This window comes from Caloenas nicobarica, chromosome 4 (genome assembly GCF_036013445.1).
Source record: "Caloenas nicobarica isolate bCalNic1 chromosome 4, bCalNic1.hap1, whole genome shotgun sequence".
NCBI lineage: Eukaryota > Metazoa > Chordata > Aves > Columbiformes > Columbidae > Caloenas > Caloenas nicobarica.
Genome location: NC_088248.1, coordinates 79,175,883 through 79,192,332, shown reverse-complemented (window position 1 = coordinate 79,192,332; position 16,450 = coordinate 79,175,883). Strand labels below are relative to the sequence as shown.

The following is a 16,450-nucleotide window of genomic DNA, read 5'->3' as shown; positions in this document are numbered from 1 at the left end:
GACGGACATGAGGTTCTCAGGGATGGGGGTCAGTGCCAGGGCTGGGGAACGGTTGGACTCCATGATTGTAAAGGTCTTTTCCAACCAAAACAGTTCTCTGATTCTGTGATCACACTGAACGCTGGCAGGGGAAGGAAAACCTGTGAGCTCACACACCTGGTGTCCTGTACCCGGGTTAGACCAGAGCCCAGGCTGGTCCCCGTCAGCTCTGCAGAGCAGCAGTGGATTGTCGTGAGCAAATGTCTCCTGTGCAGCCAGGAGCCAGCCAGTAGCTGTGTCCCAGCAGGAAAGATGTTCTGACTTCTTAAAGCACCAGAGGGGCCGGGACGTGGGGGTCAGGGAGGGGAGCAGTGGCTGCCCTGACCGCGTGTCCCCACAGGCCATCGAGATGGAGCTGCGGCAGATGGAGGTGCAGCAGGCCAACCGCCACGTCTCCCTCCTCACCTCCTTCATGCCCGACAGCTTCCTGCGCCACGGCGGGGACCACGACTGCGTCCTGGTGCTGCTGCTCATCCCGCGCCTCATCTGCAAGGTGGGACGGGTGCCTGGGGGAGCTGGGCCTTGTCACCAGCTTGTGGTGGTTCTGCCCTGAAGCTCTGAGCTGGGACCATCCCCTGAGCTGGGACCATCCCCTGAGCGGGGCTGTTGGGGCCGGGAGTGTCGTCCATTCCCACGGTGCTGTTTGGGCTGACCAGGGCTCAGTGGCCGTGCCACGGCTCTGTGGGAAACGTCGCTTTTCTTTCTGTCCTGGTTGAATCTGGGATTTGGAGTGTTTACTCATTTGAGAACTTTCGGGATTGTCTGGGAGGGGTGAGGCTGGAGCCCCGGCCCGCAGGGTTGGGGTGCAGTGTGGGGAGCTCCCAGCTGTGGTACCGCTGGGTCGAGCCCACCAGTTTGGTCAGGGCAGGGGTGACCGCAGTGTCCTTGGCACCGAGTGGGGCTTTGTGCTCTGCTATCCTGCTTGTTCCCCTTCCGCACTGCAGGAATCTTTTTTTCTTGCTTTCCGGGGATTTTTGGCTGGTCCGTGCTCTGTGGGGCAGATCAGAGCTAGCGCAGGCAGACTCTGAGGTTTTCCCTCTTCCCGGCAGGCCGAGCTGATCAGCAAACAGGCTCAGGAGAAGTTTGATCTGAACGAGAACTGTGCGGAGCGCAGCGGGCTGCGGGGCGCTGCCGGGGAGCAGCTCAGCTTCGCTGCAGGGCTGGTGTATTCACTGAGCCTCCTGCAAGCCACCCTGCACAAATACGAGCAGTGAGTACCCGACCTTCCCCTCATCCTCATCCTCATCCTACCACTGCAGCTCTGGGAGCCGGGGCAGCTCTGCAGCCTGGTCCCCGCTGGAGTTCCAGATTTTGGCAGCTAGGCTGGAGGAAAGCCGAGGGATCCCAGTTATTGCCACGGGAGGGGGGTGTTCTCTTCTATTTCAGTCCTTCCCTCTTTTCCTCCCAAGAGCTGACACGTGAAGAGATCCCATTCTCTTGCACGTGTTGCTCATTTTCCAGCTGTGACCATGTCCCGAGGCCACAGCAGCCTCGGGGTGTTCATTTTCCATCTCTGCTGCCAGGAGATGTTTCACATATTGTGTTGAGCTGGCTCAGGGCTCCAGTTCCCGGGAGCCAGCTCTCCCCGCACCCTGTGCCCCTTCCCTGGGTACCCGTGTGGGTGTCCCCGTGTCAGCCCCAGTGCATGGTTTGTGTGAGCCCATCGCCGGGCAGTGCACGGCAGCACCGCGGAGCTGGGTTTTCCCTGGGAAACACCGTCAGGCACCAAATGCCTGTGGCTGGGGGCTTGCTCGGCTTTGCTGCTGGAGACATGGCTCGGTGTGACCCAGAGCTCAGAGATCTCTTTGCTCCTGGGGACGTGGCTCAGTGTGACCCAGAGCTCAGAGATCCCTTTGCTCCTGGGGACGTGGCTCGATGTCGTCTGGAGCAGGGGTATGTCCCAGCCCTGCCAACTGCGTTCCCTCCCCAGGGCCCTGAACAAGTGCAGCGTGGAGGTCTACAAGAAGGTGGGGATGCTGTACCCTGAGATGAGCGTCCACGAGCGGTCGCTGGATTTCCTGATCGAGCTGCTGCACAAGGACCAGCTGGACGAGACGGTCAATGTGGAGCCACTGACCAAAGCCATCAAGTACTATCAGGTGGGTCTGAGGGACACGAGGAAGAAATCGTTGTCCCTGAGGGTGGTGAGAGCCTGGCCCAGGTACCCAGAGAGGTGGTGGATGAACCATCCCTGGAGACATCCCAGGCCAGGCTGGACGGGGCTCTGAGCAACCTGAGCTGCTGCAGATGTCCCTGCTCATGGCAGGGGGGGCACTGGGGGAGCTGGGAAGGTCCCTTCAACACAAACCATCCTGTGATTCTGTAATATGATTCTGTGGGGGGCCTGGAGGGGACAGTGTCTGTGTGACCACAGGGTGGGGATGGGGACAGCCTCGCTGGCAGGGCCACGGCTAGAAATCCTGCCCTGGGACACAGCGTTCACAGCTCATTGGCAGCACGTTCCCTTGGATGTTTTCACCTCTGGAACACCAGGACTAGAGCTGTGCCTGTGTCCCGGGGCTGTGTCCGTCCTGGGGGGATGCAGGATGTGGTTCCCCCCTCCAGGTTTCTGCAGCTCTGCGCTGCGGGTCAGAGTTGCTGACCCGTTGGATTCAGGACCAGCAGCTCCTTTGGAGAGCTGAACGTTCGGAGGCGCTCAGGCGGGGGTCACTTCCAGTTAAAAATGAGGCCAAGCCCTCGGTGTTTGGGGTTTTTTTAATGCATTTCCTCATTTGGTTTGTCTGAGAGTGCTGATCTCTGCTCTCTCTCCACCAGCATCTGTACAGCATCCACCTGGCTGACCAGGCTGAGGACTGCACCATGCAGCTGGCCGACCACATCAAGGTGAAGGGGGAAAATAACCCGACTCTTTCCCTGCTGCCTGTTTTCTGCCTTTGCCCTTCCTGCCCCCCACCCCAAGATCACTTCACGAGGGAGGTACCAGCGTCCTGTGCCCCACAGAGTAAACCAAAAATCGGCTGAATGCGCGTTTTCCTGCTCCAGTATCCCTGGAGTCGTGGCAGGGCGGTGCACAGAGGGGCTGTCCCAAAATACCCCAGACCAAACCCCAGTTTCCCAGAGCCGCTGTCACGCAGGTCTGACGGTGCCTGTGTTTGCTCCGCAGTTCACCCAGAGCGCCCTGGACTGCATGGGGGTGGAGGTGAGCCGCCTGCGCGCCTTCCTGCAGGTACGTGGGGCTGTGTGGGGCTCCGTGGGGCTGGGCAGGGCTCTGTGGGGCTCCCTGTGACCCCCCCCGGCAGCAGTTCTGAGCTCCGCTCTCTGCGCACAGGCTGGGCAGGAGGCGTCCGACCTGCCGCTGCTGCTGAAGGACCTGGACACGTCCTGCAGCGACATCCGCCAGTTCTGCAAGAAGATCCGGCGCCGCATGCCCGGGACGGACGCGCCGGGGATCCCCGCGGCACTGGGCTTTGGGCAGCAGGTGAATGGCATGTTGCATCTCTGGGTTTGCCTTTTGGGTTGGGATGGAGACAGGGACTTGTAACCTGCTTTTCTCCAGCCCTCCAGTTTCTTTCTGTCTTTCTGCTGCTTCTATCTTCTGGTGCTGCTGCAGAACTAGTTAAGGTCTCCACAGCTGCCAGAGCCGGGGAGGCGAGTTGTGTAGCTGGGAAGCTGCATGTGTGTCTCTGCCTGTCCCAGCCACCCTGTTTCTGCTGGACCTGGGGGTGTTGGTGACAGCGGCTGAACATGAGCCAGTGTGTGCCCAGGTGGCCAAGAGGCCACCAGCATCCTTGTTGGTACCCGCACTGGTGTGGCCAGCGGGACCAGGGCAGTGACCGTCCTGTGCTGGGCACTGGGGAGGCCAAACCGCGAATCCTGGGGGCAGTTTTGGGCCCCTCACACCAAGAAAGGCCTTGAGGTGCTGGAGCGAGTTGGGAGAAGGGAACGGAACTGGTGAGGGGCTGGAGCACAAGTGTGATGGGAGCGGCTGAGGGAGCTGGGGGTTCAGCTGGAGAACAGGAGCTGAGGGGAGACCTTCTGATCTCTGACCTGCCTGAAAGGAGCTTGGAGCCAGGGGGGGTCGGGCTCTGCTCCCCAGGAACAAGCGCCAGGACCAGAGGAAACGGCCTCAAGTTGCGCCAGGGGAGGTTGAGGTTGGATCTGGGGAACAATTTCTTCCCCAAAGGGCTGTGGGGCATTGGAACAGGCTGCCCAGGGCAGTGCTGGAGTCACCATCCCTGGAGGGGTTGGACAGACGGACATGAGGTTCTCAGGGATGGGGGTCAGTGCCAGGGTGGGGAACGGTTGGACTCGATGAGCTTGAGGGGCTTTTCCAACCAAACCGGTCCTGTTGTGCAGGTGTCAGACACGCTGCTGGAGTGCCGCAAGCACCTGACGTGGGTGGTGGCCGTGCTGCAGGAGGTGGCCGCTGCCGGGGCACAGCTGATCGCTCCGCTGGCCGAGAACGAGGGACTGCAGGCGGTGAAGCTGGAGGATCTGGCCTTCAAAGCCAGCGAGCAGGTGGGACACCCTGACTCCCATTCTGCGGGGGGTGACCTGGGACCGGCCGTGGGCAGCTGCGGTGACAGAGCCTTGCAGAGGTGGGAACAGGCAGGGGACACCAAAACGCGGGGGGCTTCGTGCTCCCCTGCTCTGCACTGTGCTCCCCGCAGCTGCCCTTGCTCTGCAGCCCCCCAAAGGGTCTGTGGCCCCTTGGGGCCCGTGGCACATTGTGGAGGGTGTGGAGGGGGCTGTGACAGTGGCTGAGCCCAGCCCGGGCCCACCTGCCACCCTCCCCATGTCCTTTGCAGATCTATGGCACCCCGGGCATCAACCCCTACGAGTGCCTGCGCCAGTCCTGCAGCATCCTCATCGCCACCATGAACAAGATGGCCACAGCCATGCAGGAGGGCGAGTACGACGCAGACAGGCCACAGAGCAAGGTGCGGCAGAGCCGGAGCATCCCAGTCCCCCCGCGATCCCCCACAAGGGGGCTGTCCTTGGGGTGTGGCGGGGGCAGAGAGATGGGGACTCGGGGACTGAGAACGGTTCCCGTCTTGCTACGTGCTCCTGTCTGCAGTTATTTGGATTCTTCATCAAACACTAATTTAGCGTTGTGGTCCCCGGTTCCGTTGCAGCCCACCCCCCCGGCCGAGCTGCGGGCCGCCGCTCTTCGGGCAGAGATCACGGACGCTGAGGGGCTGGGGCTGAAGCTGGAGGACAGGGAGACGGTCATCAAGGAGCTGAAGAAGTCCCTCAAGATCAAGGTGAGCAGCTCCCCGGCCACTCGCTGCCGTCCTGCCGGGCAGGTGCAGGTGCCGTGGTGACACCATGGTGACACCATGCTCCGGGTGACACATTTGCTGCCTGTGGGGCTGACGAGTCCCAGCCAGATCCTGGAAATGTTCTTCCCATTGTCAGGGAGGTGCCATCCGCCTGGTGCCTCCCTGTCCCCGACTGTCCCAGCCTGTCCCCACCGTGTTCTGGTCCAGGGCGCATTGGTGACGGGTGCGTGTGGCTGGTCCCAGCAGCGCGGGGGGAGCTGGGATTTTGGGTGGGAGCTTTTCTGGGTGCCCCCCACCCCTGGAGCTGTGATTTCCCTCTGGCTCTCAGGGCGAGGAGCTCAGCGAGGCCAACGTGCGGCTCAGCCTCCTGGAGAAGAAGCTGGACAGTGCGTCCAAGGACGCCGACGACCGCGTGGAGAAGATACAGACGAAGCTGGATGAGACCCAGACGCTGCTCAAAAAGAAGGAGAAGTACGTGCGAGGTGGGGGGGCTGTCAGTGTTGTCCCAAAACCAGGGTTCTTTACCCCATGCGCGTACAAATGAGCCAAGTTCAGCACAGAGACGAGATATTGTTTATTACAGAGTTGCGCAAGTCTGGATGCTGGAACAAAGCCAGCAAGAAAAGGAACAGCCGTTGCATAAAAAATCTTATCATTACGTTCACACCTGAAGAGCCAATCAGTTACACATTTGCATATGGGTTACATATTCATTTTAGCATATAATGAGCAACGTTCAGCTAAAGGACACTTTATCCAATAGTCTTGAGATGAGTGTTAAAGTGACTCAACTAATTGTGTGGGTTCAAAACGTCTAAAGCTGCAAGGACAGGAGTGTCTGTAGTTCATGATAAGGTGATTTGCAAGTCGCTCTTCTCTTTGTTACATGAGCAGACCGACCTAAAACCGAAAGGATTTACAAATCTGCAGGTTAGCGGTTGCAGACAGGATTCATTCTTTTACTGGGGGGCTCTGAGGGGCCAGGCAGTTCTGGGGGTGCTGTGGGGCTGTGTCCCCTGCTGCCCCGTGACTCGTATGCCCTCGCAGGGAGTTCGAGGAGACCATGGATGCGCTGCAGGCTGACATCGACCAGCTGGAGTCGGAGAAGGTGGAGCTGAAGCAGCGCCTGAACAACCAGTCCAAGCGAACCATCGAGGGCCTGCGCGGAGCCCCCGCCTCGGGGGTGGCCTCCATCGTGTCCGGCATCGCCGGAGGTACGGCACCGGTGGCCCCAAGCGCTCGGATGCAGCTGCAGGGCAGGGGCTTTGCAGCTGGGAGAGACACGGGGACGTGGTGGGGACACGGAGCCTGGGGCTGCGTGGGAGCTGCCCTGCATGTCCGGGTGACACCGCCTGGAGGCCGCCGCAGGAGCGAGTGGCACCTGGGAATGTGTCCCCATCCCGCTGCCCTCCCTGCAGCCAGCAGAGCCCCCGCGGTGGTCACAGGGGCCAGGACAGGTGGCATTGGGGCTGTAACGGCAACTGCGGAGCTCCCCAGGGCTCCCTGCGCGGGCTGGCTCCGAGGAGCAATCCCAGTTGTGGTGCCTCCCGGGCTGTCCCGAGGCCCTGCAGCCGGGGGTGGTGATGGTGACAGGTGCTGCGTGGCGGGGTGTTCCCACCCTCCTCGTCGCTCGGTCTGGGGGACGCGTCCCACAAGAAATGCCCGGGACAAGCTTGGTGGCAGAGTAGAGCGTGGGGCTCTGGGAATGTGCTGGCAGCTTTGTCACAGCGCTGGCCGTGGGACAGTGGGAGCGCAGGTGTCCCTTAGGACTGTCCCCACAGCGGTGGGGCAGCCTGGCCCCGGTGTGGCCATGACCCGATGGGTCCAGGTCCCCAATCTGGTTTGGTGACACCTGGACACAGCAGCTCCTGGCCCTTGTGGAGATGCAGCCTGTCTCCAAGTCACTGTGGCCACCAGTGCTGGCTCCTGGGGACACTGGCAGCGCGGTGTCGGTCCCCAACAGCGTGTGCAGCCGGTGAGCACCGCACCAGCACCAGCTCACCTGCCCTGGAGCTGGGGACATGGGGGGTGCAGGTGGGGGGCCCCCAGCTCTTGGGGTGCCATGCAGGGGACAGGCTGGGGGCTGCAAGGGTGCCCCCAGACCCGCAGAGAGAGGCGGCTGCTGCCGCCGGGGCTCCCTGGACCCCCCCAGATCCCTCTGGATCCTGCAGCAGCAGCACAGCGGGTCCCGTGGCCCCCGCGGGGTGGCCGGTCAGTGCTCTGGTGCCAGGGGACAGGGGTGGCACAGGACCCAGCCGTGGGTGACCAGGGCTCCTCTGGCCACGGCTCCCCCGACACTCGATCCTTGGCTTTAATTCTGCTTCTTCTTGTCTCTCCCCGGCCCCCTCCTCATGCTGCAGAGGACCAGCAGAGAGGTAGGAACCGCACAGCAGCCCCCGCCTCCCCACAGCTGCATGTGGGGGCTTTGGTGTCCCAGCGACCCGAGCTGGGCCCTGGGACACGGTCTGGGGGGGAGCGGGTCCTGCTCGGGGCAGCGCGGGGGAGCTGATAGCTGGAGCACCCCTGGGCAGTGCCGGGTCTGGGAATGGAGTGACAAGCATGACACGGCTGCGGTGCAGAGTGGGGTGACGTGTCCCCAGGGTGCCCAGAGCCCCGCACAGCCCCGTGTCCTCGGGCAGCAGCAGTGCCCAGTGCCGGGGGGTGATGGCTCCGTCGGTGCTGGGGCGCACACAGGCAGTCCCCACGCTGCAGCACTTGTCCCTTGGCTGAACTGTCCCCGCGTCCAGCGCCGCCGCAGCCGTCCTGCCGTGTGCCAGTCGCTCACGCTGCGGCTGTTGGTCCCGTCCGCAGGTGTCAGTGCTGGCCCGGTGACAGGAGGTGGCTCGGGACCCGTGCAGGTGAAGGACTCGCCCCTGCTTCTGCAGCAGATCGACGCCCTGCAGCTCTCCATCAAGCACCTCCAGAGCGAGAACAACCGGCTCAAGGTGAGGGTGGGGGGTCCCGGTGCTGCACCCCCGGCGAGGGCCTGCCCGTGTCGAGCAGGGGACGGGAGAGTGAGCTGGGACAGGAGAGATGGGCTCTGCCTCACGGAGAGGGGCTGCGAGAGAGATAGAGAGACACTGAGATACACAGGGATGCAGATATAGGGATAGACAGATAGAGAGATACACAGAGAGATACAGATACAGGGATATACAGATATAGAGATACGCGGAGATATAGAGAAATACAGAGATATGCCAATATAGAGAGATGCAGATATAGTGATATAGAGATATAGAGATAAAGATACAGAGATATACAGATGTAGAGATACAGAGAGGTGCAAGAGATATAGAGATATAACGATATACATATCTAGAGATATACAAAGATACAGAGATATACAGATAGAGAGGTACAGAGATATACAGATGCAGTGATACACAGATATAAAGATACAGAGAGATGAGAGAGATATCGAGATATAACAAGATACAGAGATATAGAGATATACAAATATATAGAGATGTACATACACAAAGATACACTGATAGATACAGAAAGAGATACGGAGATATAGCAAGATGCGGGAGATCCCCAGAGCTGGGGCTCAGGCAGGACGTGCTCTGCGTGGGCTGAGCTGGGGGTGTTCAGCCCAGCAGGCCGGCGGTGGCCGCAGCACGGCTCTGCTGCGGGGCTGTGGTGAGCGCTGCGCTGCCTCGAGCACGGGCTGCTCTGGAAGGGGCTTGGGCTCCAGGGGAAGGGCCCAGCCCTGGGTCCCCGCGCAGGGGCAGCGGCAGCAGAGCCGGGGGTGTCACTGCCCAGCCTTGGTCCCTCTGTCAGACCGGGGACCCCAGACACACCAGTGCAGACTGATCAAGGTGTTTATTGATGAATGAACACATTGAGGAAATGGGCAAAGCAGCAAATAATGTAATTAACTGAGTAACACCCTGCTAATCCTAATTTTCAGACATATGCATATCGTTACGCACAGCTGTGAAGCTGTTAATGACAGTAATGAGTCACGTACGCGGCCACCGTTGGGTTACGGTTCTGCAATACGGACCTGCTGGCCCATTTCCCCGTCCCCAATTCTGTCACTGGCTCAGCTGGTTCCCCAGGAATGTCCTCACGTCCTGCTGCCCGTGGGACGTTGCTGCATCTGTGGGCACCTGCGATCCTGCCCGTGGAACACCCACCCTCCAGTGCTTTGGGCTGCAGTTTTAGACCCCCTTTTCTGATTTGAGCTCTCTCTTTGCTGCCCTCACACTGCATTTTCTCTGCTGGCTCACCCCCGTGTCCCCGCAGGGCGCGCAGATGAAGCTGGCGCTGGCCAGCCTGGCGCCGCTGCAGGTGCCGCGGGTCGCGGTGCCCAAGGCCCGGCAGGCCGAGGCGCTGGCCACGCACGCGCTGTACCGCAGGAGCAGCCAGCTCCTCGAGACCCTCTACCAGATGAGCGCCAACGCCAAGGTCGTCAACATGAAGCAGAACAAGTCGGGTAGGTCCTACACAAACACAAAAACTGCCTCAGGCAGGGACCAGCACCCCCTTCCCACCCAGCCGGTGTCCACAGCGGGGTTTGGGCTGGGCAGAGCTCCAGCCCCCTGCTCAGAGCTGCCTGCACAGGATCTGTGCCGGTGCCGGTAATGCCGGGAGGCTCACGCTGACCGGGGTGATGATCTTGGTGACATGGGTCAGTGCCAGAGTTGCGTTATGGTTGGACTCGATGATCTTAGGGGTCTCTTCCAACCAAAATAATTCTGTGATTTGATGATTCTGTGTGGCAGGGAACGGGCTCTTGTCCCCGCGAGGTGGTTGTCCCCGTCCCCCTGCCCGTGGGCACTCGTGCCTGGGGACAGCGTGGCTGCGGCTCAGCGCCCGGGCTGGAGCTGCTCCCTGGGCTCAGCCTCTCCCCTGCAGCGCTGCTGGCTGGGCTGGGGGCCTCTCGCCCCCCAAAACCTCCCCTGGTGACAACCTGAGCCGTGCTCTGCACACAGCGTGTCCCTGAGTGACACCTTCCTCCTCCTCCTCCCTCCTGCAAACCCGCTGCTCCCCCGCAATGAGCCAGCACGGCACTGGCTGCTGCCTCGTGCTGCAGTGCCGGTCTGTGCCCGGCTGCGGGGCTCACCGTCCATTGGCCCCGGTGTCGGTGGTGCCGGTGTTTGTGGCAGAGAGTGCAGCTTGTCCGTGTCACAGCCCCGCGGTGTCTGAACTTCTCACCTCTCGTCTCCTGCAGCTCGGAGCTCGTCGGCGCGGCTGCTGGAGCAGACGGCGCGGCTCTGGTCCCTCAAAACCACCATCGACGCCCTGCGGGTAAGGGCAGCTCTGGCCGGGGGTGGCTCTTGGCTGCACTGGGGGCTTGGTGGGGGTCCCGCAGCACCCTGGGCATGGCCCCTGTCCCCCAGGCCCTTGTGGGGCTTTTAATGGGTGCATCTCACCGTGAGCACCATAGCTGGTGCTGCTGTACTTCGGTGCCAGCCCTCAGGGCACTGCCCCCTCCCCTTCCAAAACAAGGACGGGTTTGACCCCTCTGCCTTGTCCCTGGGGACATGGGCAGCGAGCGAGGTGCTCTGCAGGTCCAGACATGACCTCATGGTGCTTGTACCCCCAGGATGACACGATGAGGGAGATGGTTCAGCAGCAGCTGGGTGCCAGTGTCCCCACCAACTTCGGCACCTTCCCTTCCTCCTCCTTCCTGAAGGTGAGACCCTCGGCCGGGGGGTGCAGGGCCCTGGGGGGTGCGGGGCCCTGGGGCAGTGTCCAAAGGCCGGGGGGGGCAGGATCCTCCGTGCTCTGTCCCGTTTGGACCTGCATGATGCTTGGGGCCCCAGGACACACGGCAGCCATCCTGTCCTGTCCTGTCCCACGGGGTCCCCGTGGGGGTGTCCCTGGCTGCAGGAGGGGCCAGCTGGAGGGAGAGGGGACATCCGAGGGGGAGAAGGGACATTCAGGGACCAGCTGGGGGGGAAGGGGACATCCGGAGGGGAGAGGGGCCATCCAGGGGCCACCTTCCACCACCACTGTGTCCGCAGGCCAAGCAGGAGCAGGAGGCTGGCATGGCGCACTACGGCCGAGTGACGTTCCCCTGCGCGCCGGGGCAGGGCCGGGAGCACCGGCTGCTCCTCACCCCCGACCTGCTCCACCGGCTGCGCAGCCACTTCGGCTCCTAAGCGGGACCCCCACACCGGGACCCCTGCACCGGCCCCCCCGCTGAGCGACCCCAGAGCAGCCCCCACCGCCCCCTCCCCAGCCGCCCCCGGGGCAGCCGGGCCCCGCGGGGCTCCCCCGCTGCCGCCAGCGCTCTCAGACACTACGGGCCCCCGGGACCCCCCCGCTGTCCGGGCTGCACCGGGGGGGCAGGAGCCCCGACTCGAGCCGGGGGCCGGGCCCGGGGCTGCGGCCCCCCCGGCCTCGGCACTCGCGCTCTCGAATAAAGCTGCTCTGACCCTGCCCGCGGCCCCGCATCCTTGCGCTGGGACCGGGGGGACAGGGGAGGGAACCGGGAGACAGGGGGGTGAGCGGGGACGTCACGGGAGGGGGGCGGGGGAGGGAACCGTGTGGGGCCCGGAGGTGACCGGGGAGACCGTGGGGGGCGCGGGATCGGGGGACACGGGGTGGGGGTGACCGGGGAGACCGTGGGGGGCGCGCGATCGGGGGACACGGGGTGACCGTGGGGGGCGCGGGATCGGGGGACACGGGGTGACCGGGGGCCCCGGGTCCAGCCACGTGCGCCCGCGGCGGCGCGAAACGCGCATCTGGGCGCGCGGAGGGCGCGCGGGAAGGGGCGGGAGGCGCGCGGACGACGCCCATTGGCTGAGGGCTGGAAGGGGCGGGAGGCCGCGGTTCTTCCTGAGCGTGATTGGCAGAGGCAGCAAAGGGAGGCGGGATCGCTCTGTCCTCTATCTGATTGGCTGCTGGCCGCTCCATCGAGGATAGCCTGCGCTGATTGGTGAGAAGCGCGGAGGCGCGGTCGCTGATTGGTCGCGGGCAGAGTGGGCGGGCTTCCGGCGCGGCTCTGGCAGTTCCGGCGGGAGGCGGTGGCGGCGGCAGGATGGTGGGTGCCCGCTGGGCCGCGCTGGCTGCATCTGCCCGCATCGGGCCGGGCCGGGGCCCACGGGGGCCGGGGATGGGCGTGCGCGGGCTTGGGGCGCCGCGGGGCCCGGGGCGGAGCCTCCTGTGCCGCGATGGGGCGGGGGAGCGCGGGATGGGGCGGGGGAGCGCGGGATGGGGCGGGAGCGGGGCCCGTGGCCGCCCCGGGCCCGCGGTGACCGGTGCCGGTGCAGGTGCTGCTGCACGTGCTGTTCGAGCACGCGGCCGGATACGCGCTGTTCGCCGTGCGGGAGGTGGAGGAGATCAGCCTGCTGCTGCCGCAGGTACGGGAGCCGGGGCTGACCGGGGCCGGGGCGTCCTGCTGCTGCCGCAGCTACCGGGGGTAACCGGGTGGGCGATCCGGGCCGGAAGGGCTGCTTCGCTGTTGCTGCTGCAGCTGCGGGCCGTGGCGGGGCGCGATCCGGTCCCGCGGGGAGGGTCTGCTCTGCCGGGGGGCCCGTTCCTCGGTGCTGCCGACTCCCCGTGTCTGGGGGCCGTTCCCGGGGGCAGCCCCGCGGGCCGGGTGCTCCGGTGTGCCCCCTCCCCGCAGGTGGAGGAGAGTGTCCTGACCGTGGGGAAGTTCCACAATGTGGTGAAGCTCGTGGCCTTCAGCCCCTTCAAGTCCGCGCAGAGCGCCCTGGAGAACATCAACGCCATCTCCGAGGGTGAGTGGGGGCACAGGGGCTGTGGGCCCCCTCCGGGGAACCGGCAGCGCCGCTGACCCTCCCTCCCCGCAGGGATCCTGCATGAGGACCTGCGGCTCCTGCTGGAGACGTCCATGCCGGCCAAGAAGAAGAAGGCGCTGCTGGGGGTGGCGGACGCCAAGCTGGGGGCGGCCATCCTGGAGGAGCTGGGCTACCAGTGCCAGACCGGGGGGGTGGTGGCCGAGATCCTGCGCGGTGAGTCCTGGTGGGGCGACACTGGGGGTTCCTGCAGCTGTACAGCGCTGCTGGAGCCGCGGGGGTGACACCCGGTCCTGGTGCAGGGATCCGGCTGCACTTCCACGCGCTGGTGAAGGGCCTGACGGCCCAGTCAGCATCCAAGGCGCAGCTGGGCCTGGGCCACAGCTACTCCCGCGCCAAGGTCAAGTTCAACGTCAACCGCGTGGACAACATGATCATCCAGTCCATCAGCCTGCTGGACCAGCTGGACAAGGACATCAACACCTTCTCCATGCGCGTGCGGTGAGTGGGGTCCCACTGGGGGCGCGGGGCCAGCTCCCCACGCTTACCGCAGGCAGCTGCCGCTCCGGCTGCCTGCACAGGACGGGGAGCGACAGCAGCGCCTCGGGCACGGCCTGGCCGGGGCTGCGGTGCCGTGGCAGAAGTGTGGCTGGGGGGACACGTGGGGCAAGGGGACACAGTGCCGTGACAGGAGCGTGGCTGGGGGGACATGTAGGGCGCGAGGACACTGTGTTATGTGTGCAGCACATCTCAGGGGACATGCAGGGTGAGAGACTATGGCAGGAGTGCGGCTGGGGAGACACATGGGGCAACAGGACACAGTGGGAGTGTGGCTGGGGGGACATGTGAGGCCAGGGGCCACAGTGCTGTGTCTGTAGCACATCTTGGGGGATGCGTGGGGTAGTGGCCAGGCTGTGGCGCTGACGCTGTCCTCCAGAGAGTGGTACGGGTACCACTTCCCTGAGCTGATCAAGATCGTGTCGGAGAACTACACATACTGCCGGCTGGCCAAGTTTATCGGGAACCGGCGGGAGCTGAGCGAGGAGAGCCTGGAGGGGCTGGAGGAGATTGTCATGGATGGTGCTAAGGCACAGGCCATCCTGGAGGCCTCACGCTCCTCCATGGGTGAGTGGGGACGGTGACAGCTCTGGGGGGGTCCCGTGTGCCCCGGGAGGTGCCGCTCAGCCCTTGCTGCCATCTCCCCAGGCATGGATATCTCCCCGCTCGACCTCATCAACATCGAGAGCTTCTCCAGCCGCGTCATCTCGCTGTCCGAGTACCGCAAGGGTCTGCAGGAGTATCTGCGCTCCAAGATGAGCCAGGTGGCCCCCAGCCTCTCGGCCCTCATCGGGGAGGTGGTGAGTGCGAGTGCGGGTGTGTCCCGCCTGCCATGGGCTGTGGAGATGATGACCAAATGAATCTGTCAATCCCCTGAGGCTCCTGCTGACACCCTCACTGCTGATCCGCGGCCGGGGGGGCTGCGCGGGGCCTGGAGCCGGCGGGAGCAGCTGTAACCCCTGTCCTTGTCTTCCCAGGTGGGCGCCCGCCTCATCTCCCATGCCGGCAGCCTGACCAACCTGGCCAAGTACCCGGCCTCGACCGTGCAGATCCTGGGGGCCGAGAAAGCCCTTTTCAGGTACCGCTGCAGGGTGGTTGCGGTGATGGCAGGTCCCTGGGCCGCCGGCTGTGACACGCCAGGTCCCCGTGGCCTCGGCTGCGCGTGATCAGCCGCCCCAGCCGCTGAGCGACCACCGTGGCTTTGTGTGCGCCCCGTCCGCGGTGTGGGGAGGCAGCCGGGCCATGGGCCGGGCTGTTGGATGTGGGCGAGCCAGGGCTGCTGGAGCAGGGGTGGTGGGTGGCAACTCCGGTCAGGGGTGCCGGTGGCCCCAGGCGCTCCTGTGGCCCCCCTGACCCCCTGTGGCCGGTTCCAGGGCTCTGAAGACGCGCGGGAACACCCCCAAGTACGGGCTCATCTTCCACTCCACCTTCATCGGGCGCGCAGCCGCCAAGAACAAGGGCCGCATCTCGCGGTACCTGGCCAACAAGTGCACCATCGCCTCGCGCATCGACTGCTTCTCAGGTGTGTGTGGGATGGGGCGGGGGGGACAGGGACGAGTGGCCTCTGCCATGATGGGAATATTTTTCGTCAACAGCATCTCACAGTGTGAATGGTGACGACTCTGGGCTGAGCAGGGCAGGGGGGCGGCCACAGGGTGCTGAGCAGTGCGGGGGGTGCTGAGCCCCTTTTCTGTCCTCGCAGAAGTCCCCACCAGCGTGTTTGGGGACAAACTGCGGGAGCAGGTGGAGGAGCGCTTGGCCTTCTATGAGACGGGGCAGCCACCCCGCAAGAACCTGGAGGTGATGAAGGAGGCGGTGGTGGAGGTGAGGCTGTGGGGACGCTGGCAGTGTCCCCTGGTCGGAGGTGATGTCACTTTGTTGTCCTGACCCACTGTGGAGGCCAAAGACTGATTTAATGAGGCTGATCCGACCTGCGGTGCTGGGGGGGTCCTGGGCTGGGAACCACTGACGAGCTGCCTCTGCCCCCCAGGCCAGCGAGGTGGTGGCCGAGGTGAAGCGGAAGCAGGAGAAGAAGGAGAAGAAGAGGAAGAAGAGGGAGAAGCGGCGGCTGGAGGCTCTGGCTGCGGCGGCTGAGGAGGTGGAGAACTCGGTGCTGGAGGTGGAGGTGAGGCCGAGGCTGTCAGGGGAGGCTGAGCTGCAGCGTGTGGGGCTGGGGGAGCCATGGGGCAGCCGAGCAGGGTCTGGGGGGTGAGGTGGGGGAGGCAGGTGTGGGGCAGCTCCACAGCTCCTGCTGACTCTGGGTCCCCTCAGGAGAATGACATGGAGCCCAAGAAGAAGAAGAAGAAAAAGAAGCAGCAAGAAGAGGAGGAGGAGGAGCCGGAGCCAGAGGAGAACGGGCTAGAGGAGCCTTTGCCCAAGAAGAAAAGGAAACTGATGGTGGAGGCTGATGAGGAGGAGGAGAAGGAGAAGAAGAAGAAAAAGAAGAAGAAGGTGAAGGCCCGGGACTCGGAAGAGGAGGATTAGAGGCGCAGGGCTGAGCTGGGCCATGCTCCAGCCGGCCAGACTGGTGGACTGACTGACGGATGGGCAGAAGGTTGGTGCTGTGACCTCCCCTGCCCATCAGTGTTGGTGGCAGCCGCATGTCCCCGTGCACTGTGCTGAGGTGACACCAACGTGTTGGTTTCGGGCGGGTCCCTTTGGCCAGGCCCCAGCAGCTGTGCCTTTCTCAACACTGTCCCGTGTCCCCCTCCCAGCCTGGGCTGCGCGTGGGTTTGCTGTGGGGGAACCGCTCGGTGTGAATGAGCCTCAGTAAAGGGCTGAGGCGGTTGCTGACCCTCATGTTGTGTTTTGCCGAAAGGGCAGGAGCCGGGGGGGCTGTGTGGCTTTGCCTCCCCTCCTCAGGCAGGAGGTGACTGAGGTGACAGTGCTGTC

General features: G+C 64.0%; 2 protein-coding genes and 2 non-coding genes across 13 annotated transcripts in view; all 4 read left to right on the top strand.

Moving 5' to 3' along the window:
* Positions 1-11,678, top strand: part of DCTN1 (dynactin subunit 1) — a 73,257-nt gene extending 61,579 nt beyond the window's left edge. For 7 of the 10 annotated variants that reach the window (XM_065634521.1, XM_065634530.1, XM_065634528.1 and 4 more), the window contains 17 exons: positions 380-532; positions 1,089-1,249; positions 1,970-2,138; positions 2,815-2,883; positions 3,164-3,226; positions 3,329-3,478; positions 4,357-4,518; positions 4,809-4,940; positions 5,136-5,264; positions 5,611-5,753; positions 6,330-6,496; positions 7,643-7,657; positions 8,094-8,227; positions 9,537-9,726; positions 10,465-10,541; positions 10,840-10,929; positions 11,261-11,678. In XM_065634521.1, coding sequence (XP_065490593.1) covers positions 380-532; positions 1,089-1,249; positions 1,970-2,138; positions 2,815-2,883; positions 3,164-3,226; positions 3,329-3,478; positions 4,357-4,518; positions 4,809-4,940; positions 5,136-5,264; positions 5,611-5,753; positions 6,330-6,496; positions 7,643-7,657; positions 8,094-8,227; positions 9,537-9,726; positions 10,465-10,541; positions 10,840-10,929; positions 11,261-11,398 — 2,142 coding nt within the window. In that variant the 3' untranslated portion in view covers positions 11,399-11,678. The remainder of the gene's footprint in view (positions 1-379; positions 533-1,088; positions 1,250-1,969; positions 2,139-2,814; positions 2,884-3,163; positions 3,227-3,328; positions 3,479-4,356; positions 4,519-4,808; positions 4,941-5,135; positions 5,265-5,610; positions 5,754-6,329; positions 6,497-7,642; positions 7,658-8,093; positions 8,228-9,536; positions 9,727-10,464; positions 10,542-10,839; positions 10,930-11,260) is intronic. The other 3 variants (XM_065634529.1, XM_065634527.1, XM_065634524.1) reach the window with 1 other exon arrangement.
* Positions 11,679-12,249: 571 nt separating this feature from the next.
* Positions 12,250-16,351, top strand: NOP56 (NOP56 ribonucleoprotein). The gene is made up of 12 exons (XM_065633404.1): positions 12,250-12,282; positions 12,512-12,601; positions 12,868-12,982; positions 13,055-13,216; positions 13,303-13,501; positions 13,938-14,125; positions 14,207-14,358; positions 14,536-14,636; positions 14,932-15,080; positions 15,261-15,382; positions 15,549-15,683; positions 15,830-16,351. Exons 1-12 carry the CDS (start codon positions 12,280-12,282, stop codon positions 16,040-16,042), a joined length of 1,629 nt encoding a protein of 542 aa, XP_065489476.1. The 5' UTR covers positions 12,250-12,279; the 3' UTR covers positions 16,043-16,351.
* On the top strand, positions 15,123-15,193 carry LOC135988789 (small nucleolar RNA SNORD56). Its single transcript, XR_010606236.1, has one exon. It is a non-coding gene; the product is annotated as a small nucleolar RNA SNORD56 (small nucleolar RNA).
* On the top strand, positions 15,418-15,486 carry LOC135988788 (small nucleolar RNA SNORD57). The gene has a single exon (XR_010606235.1). It is a non-coding gene; the product is annotated as a small nucleolar RNA SNORD57 (small nucleolar RNA).
* Positions 16,352-16,450: the final 99 nt, after the last annotated feature.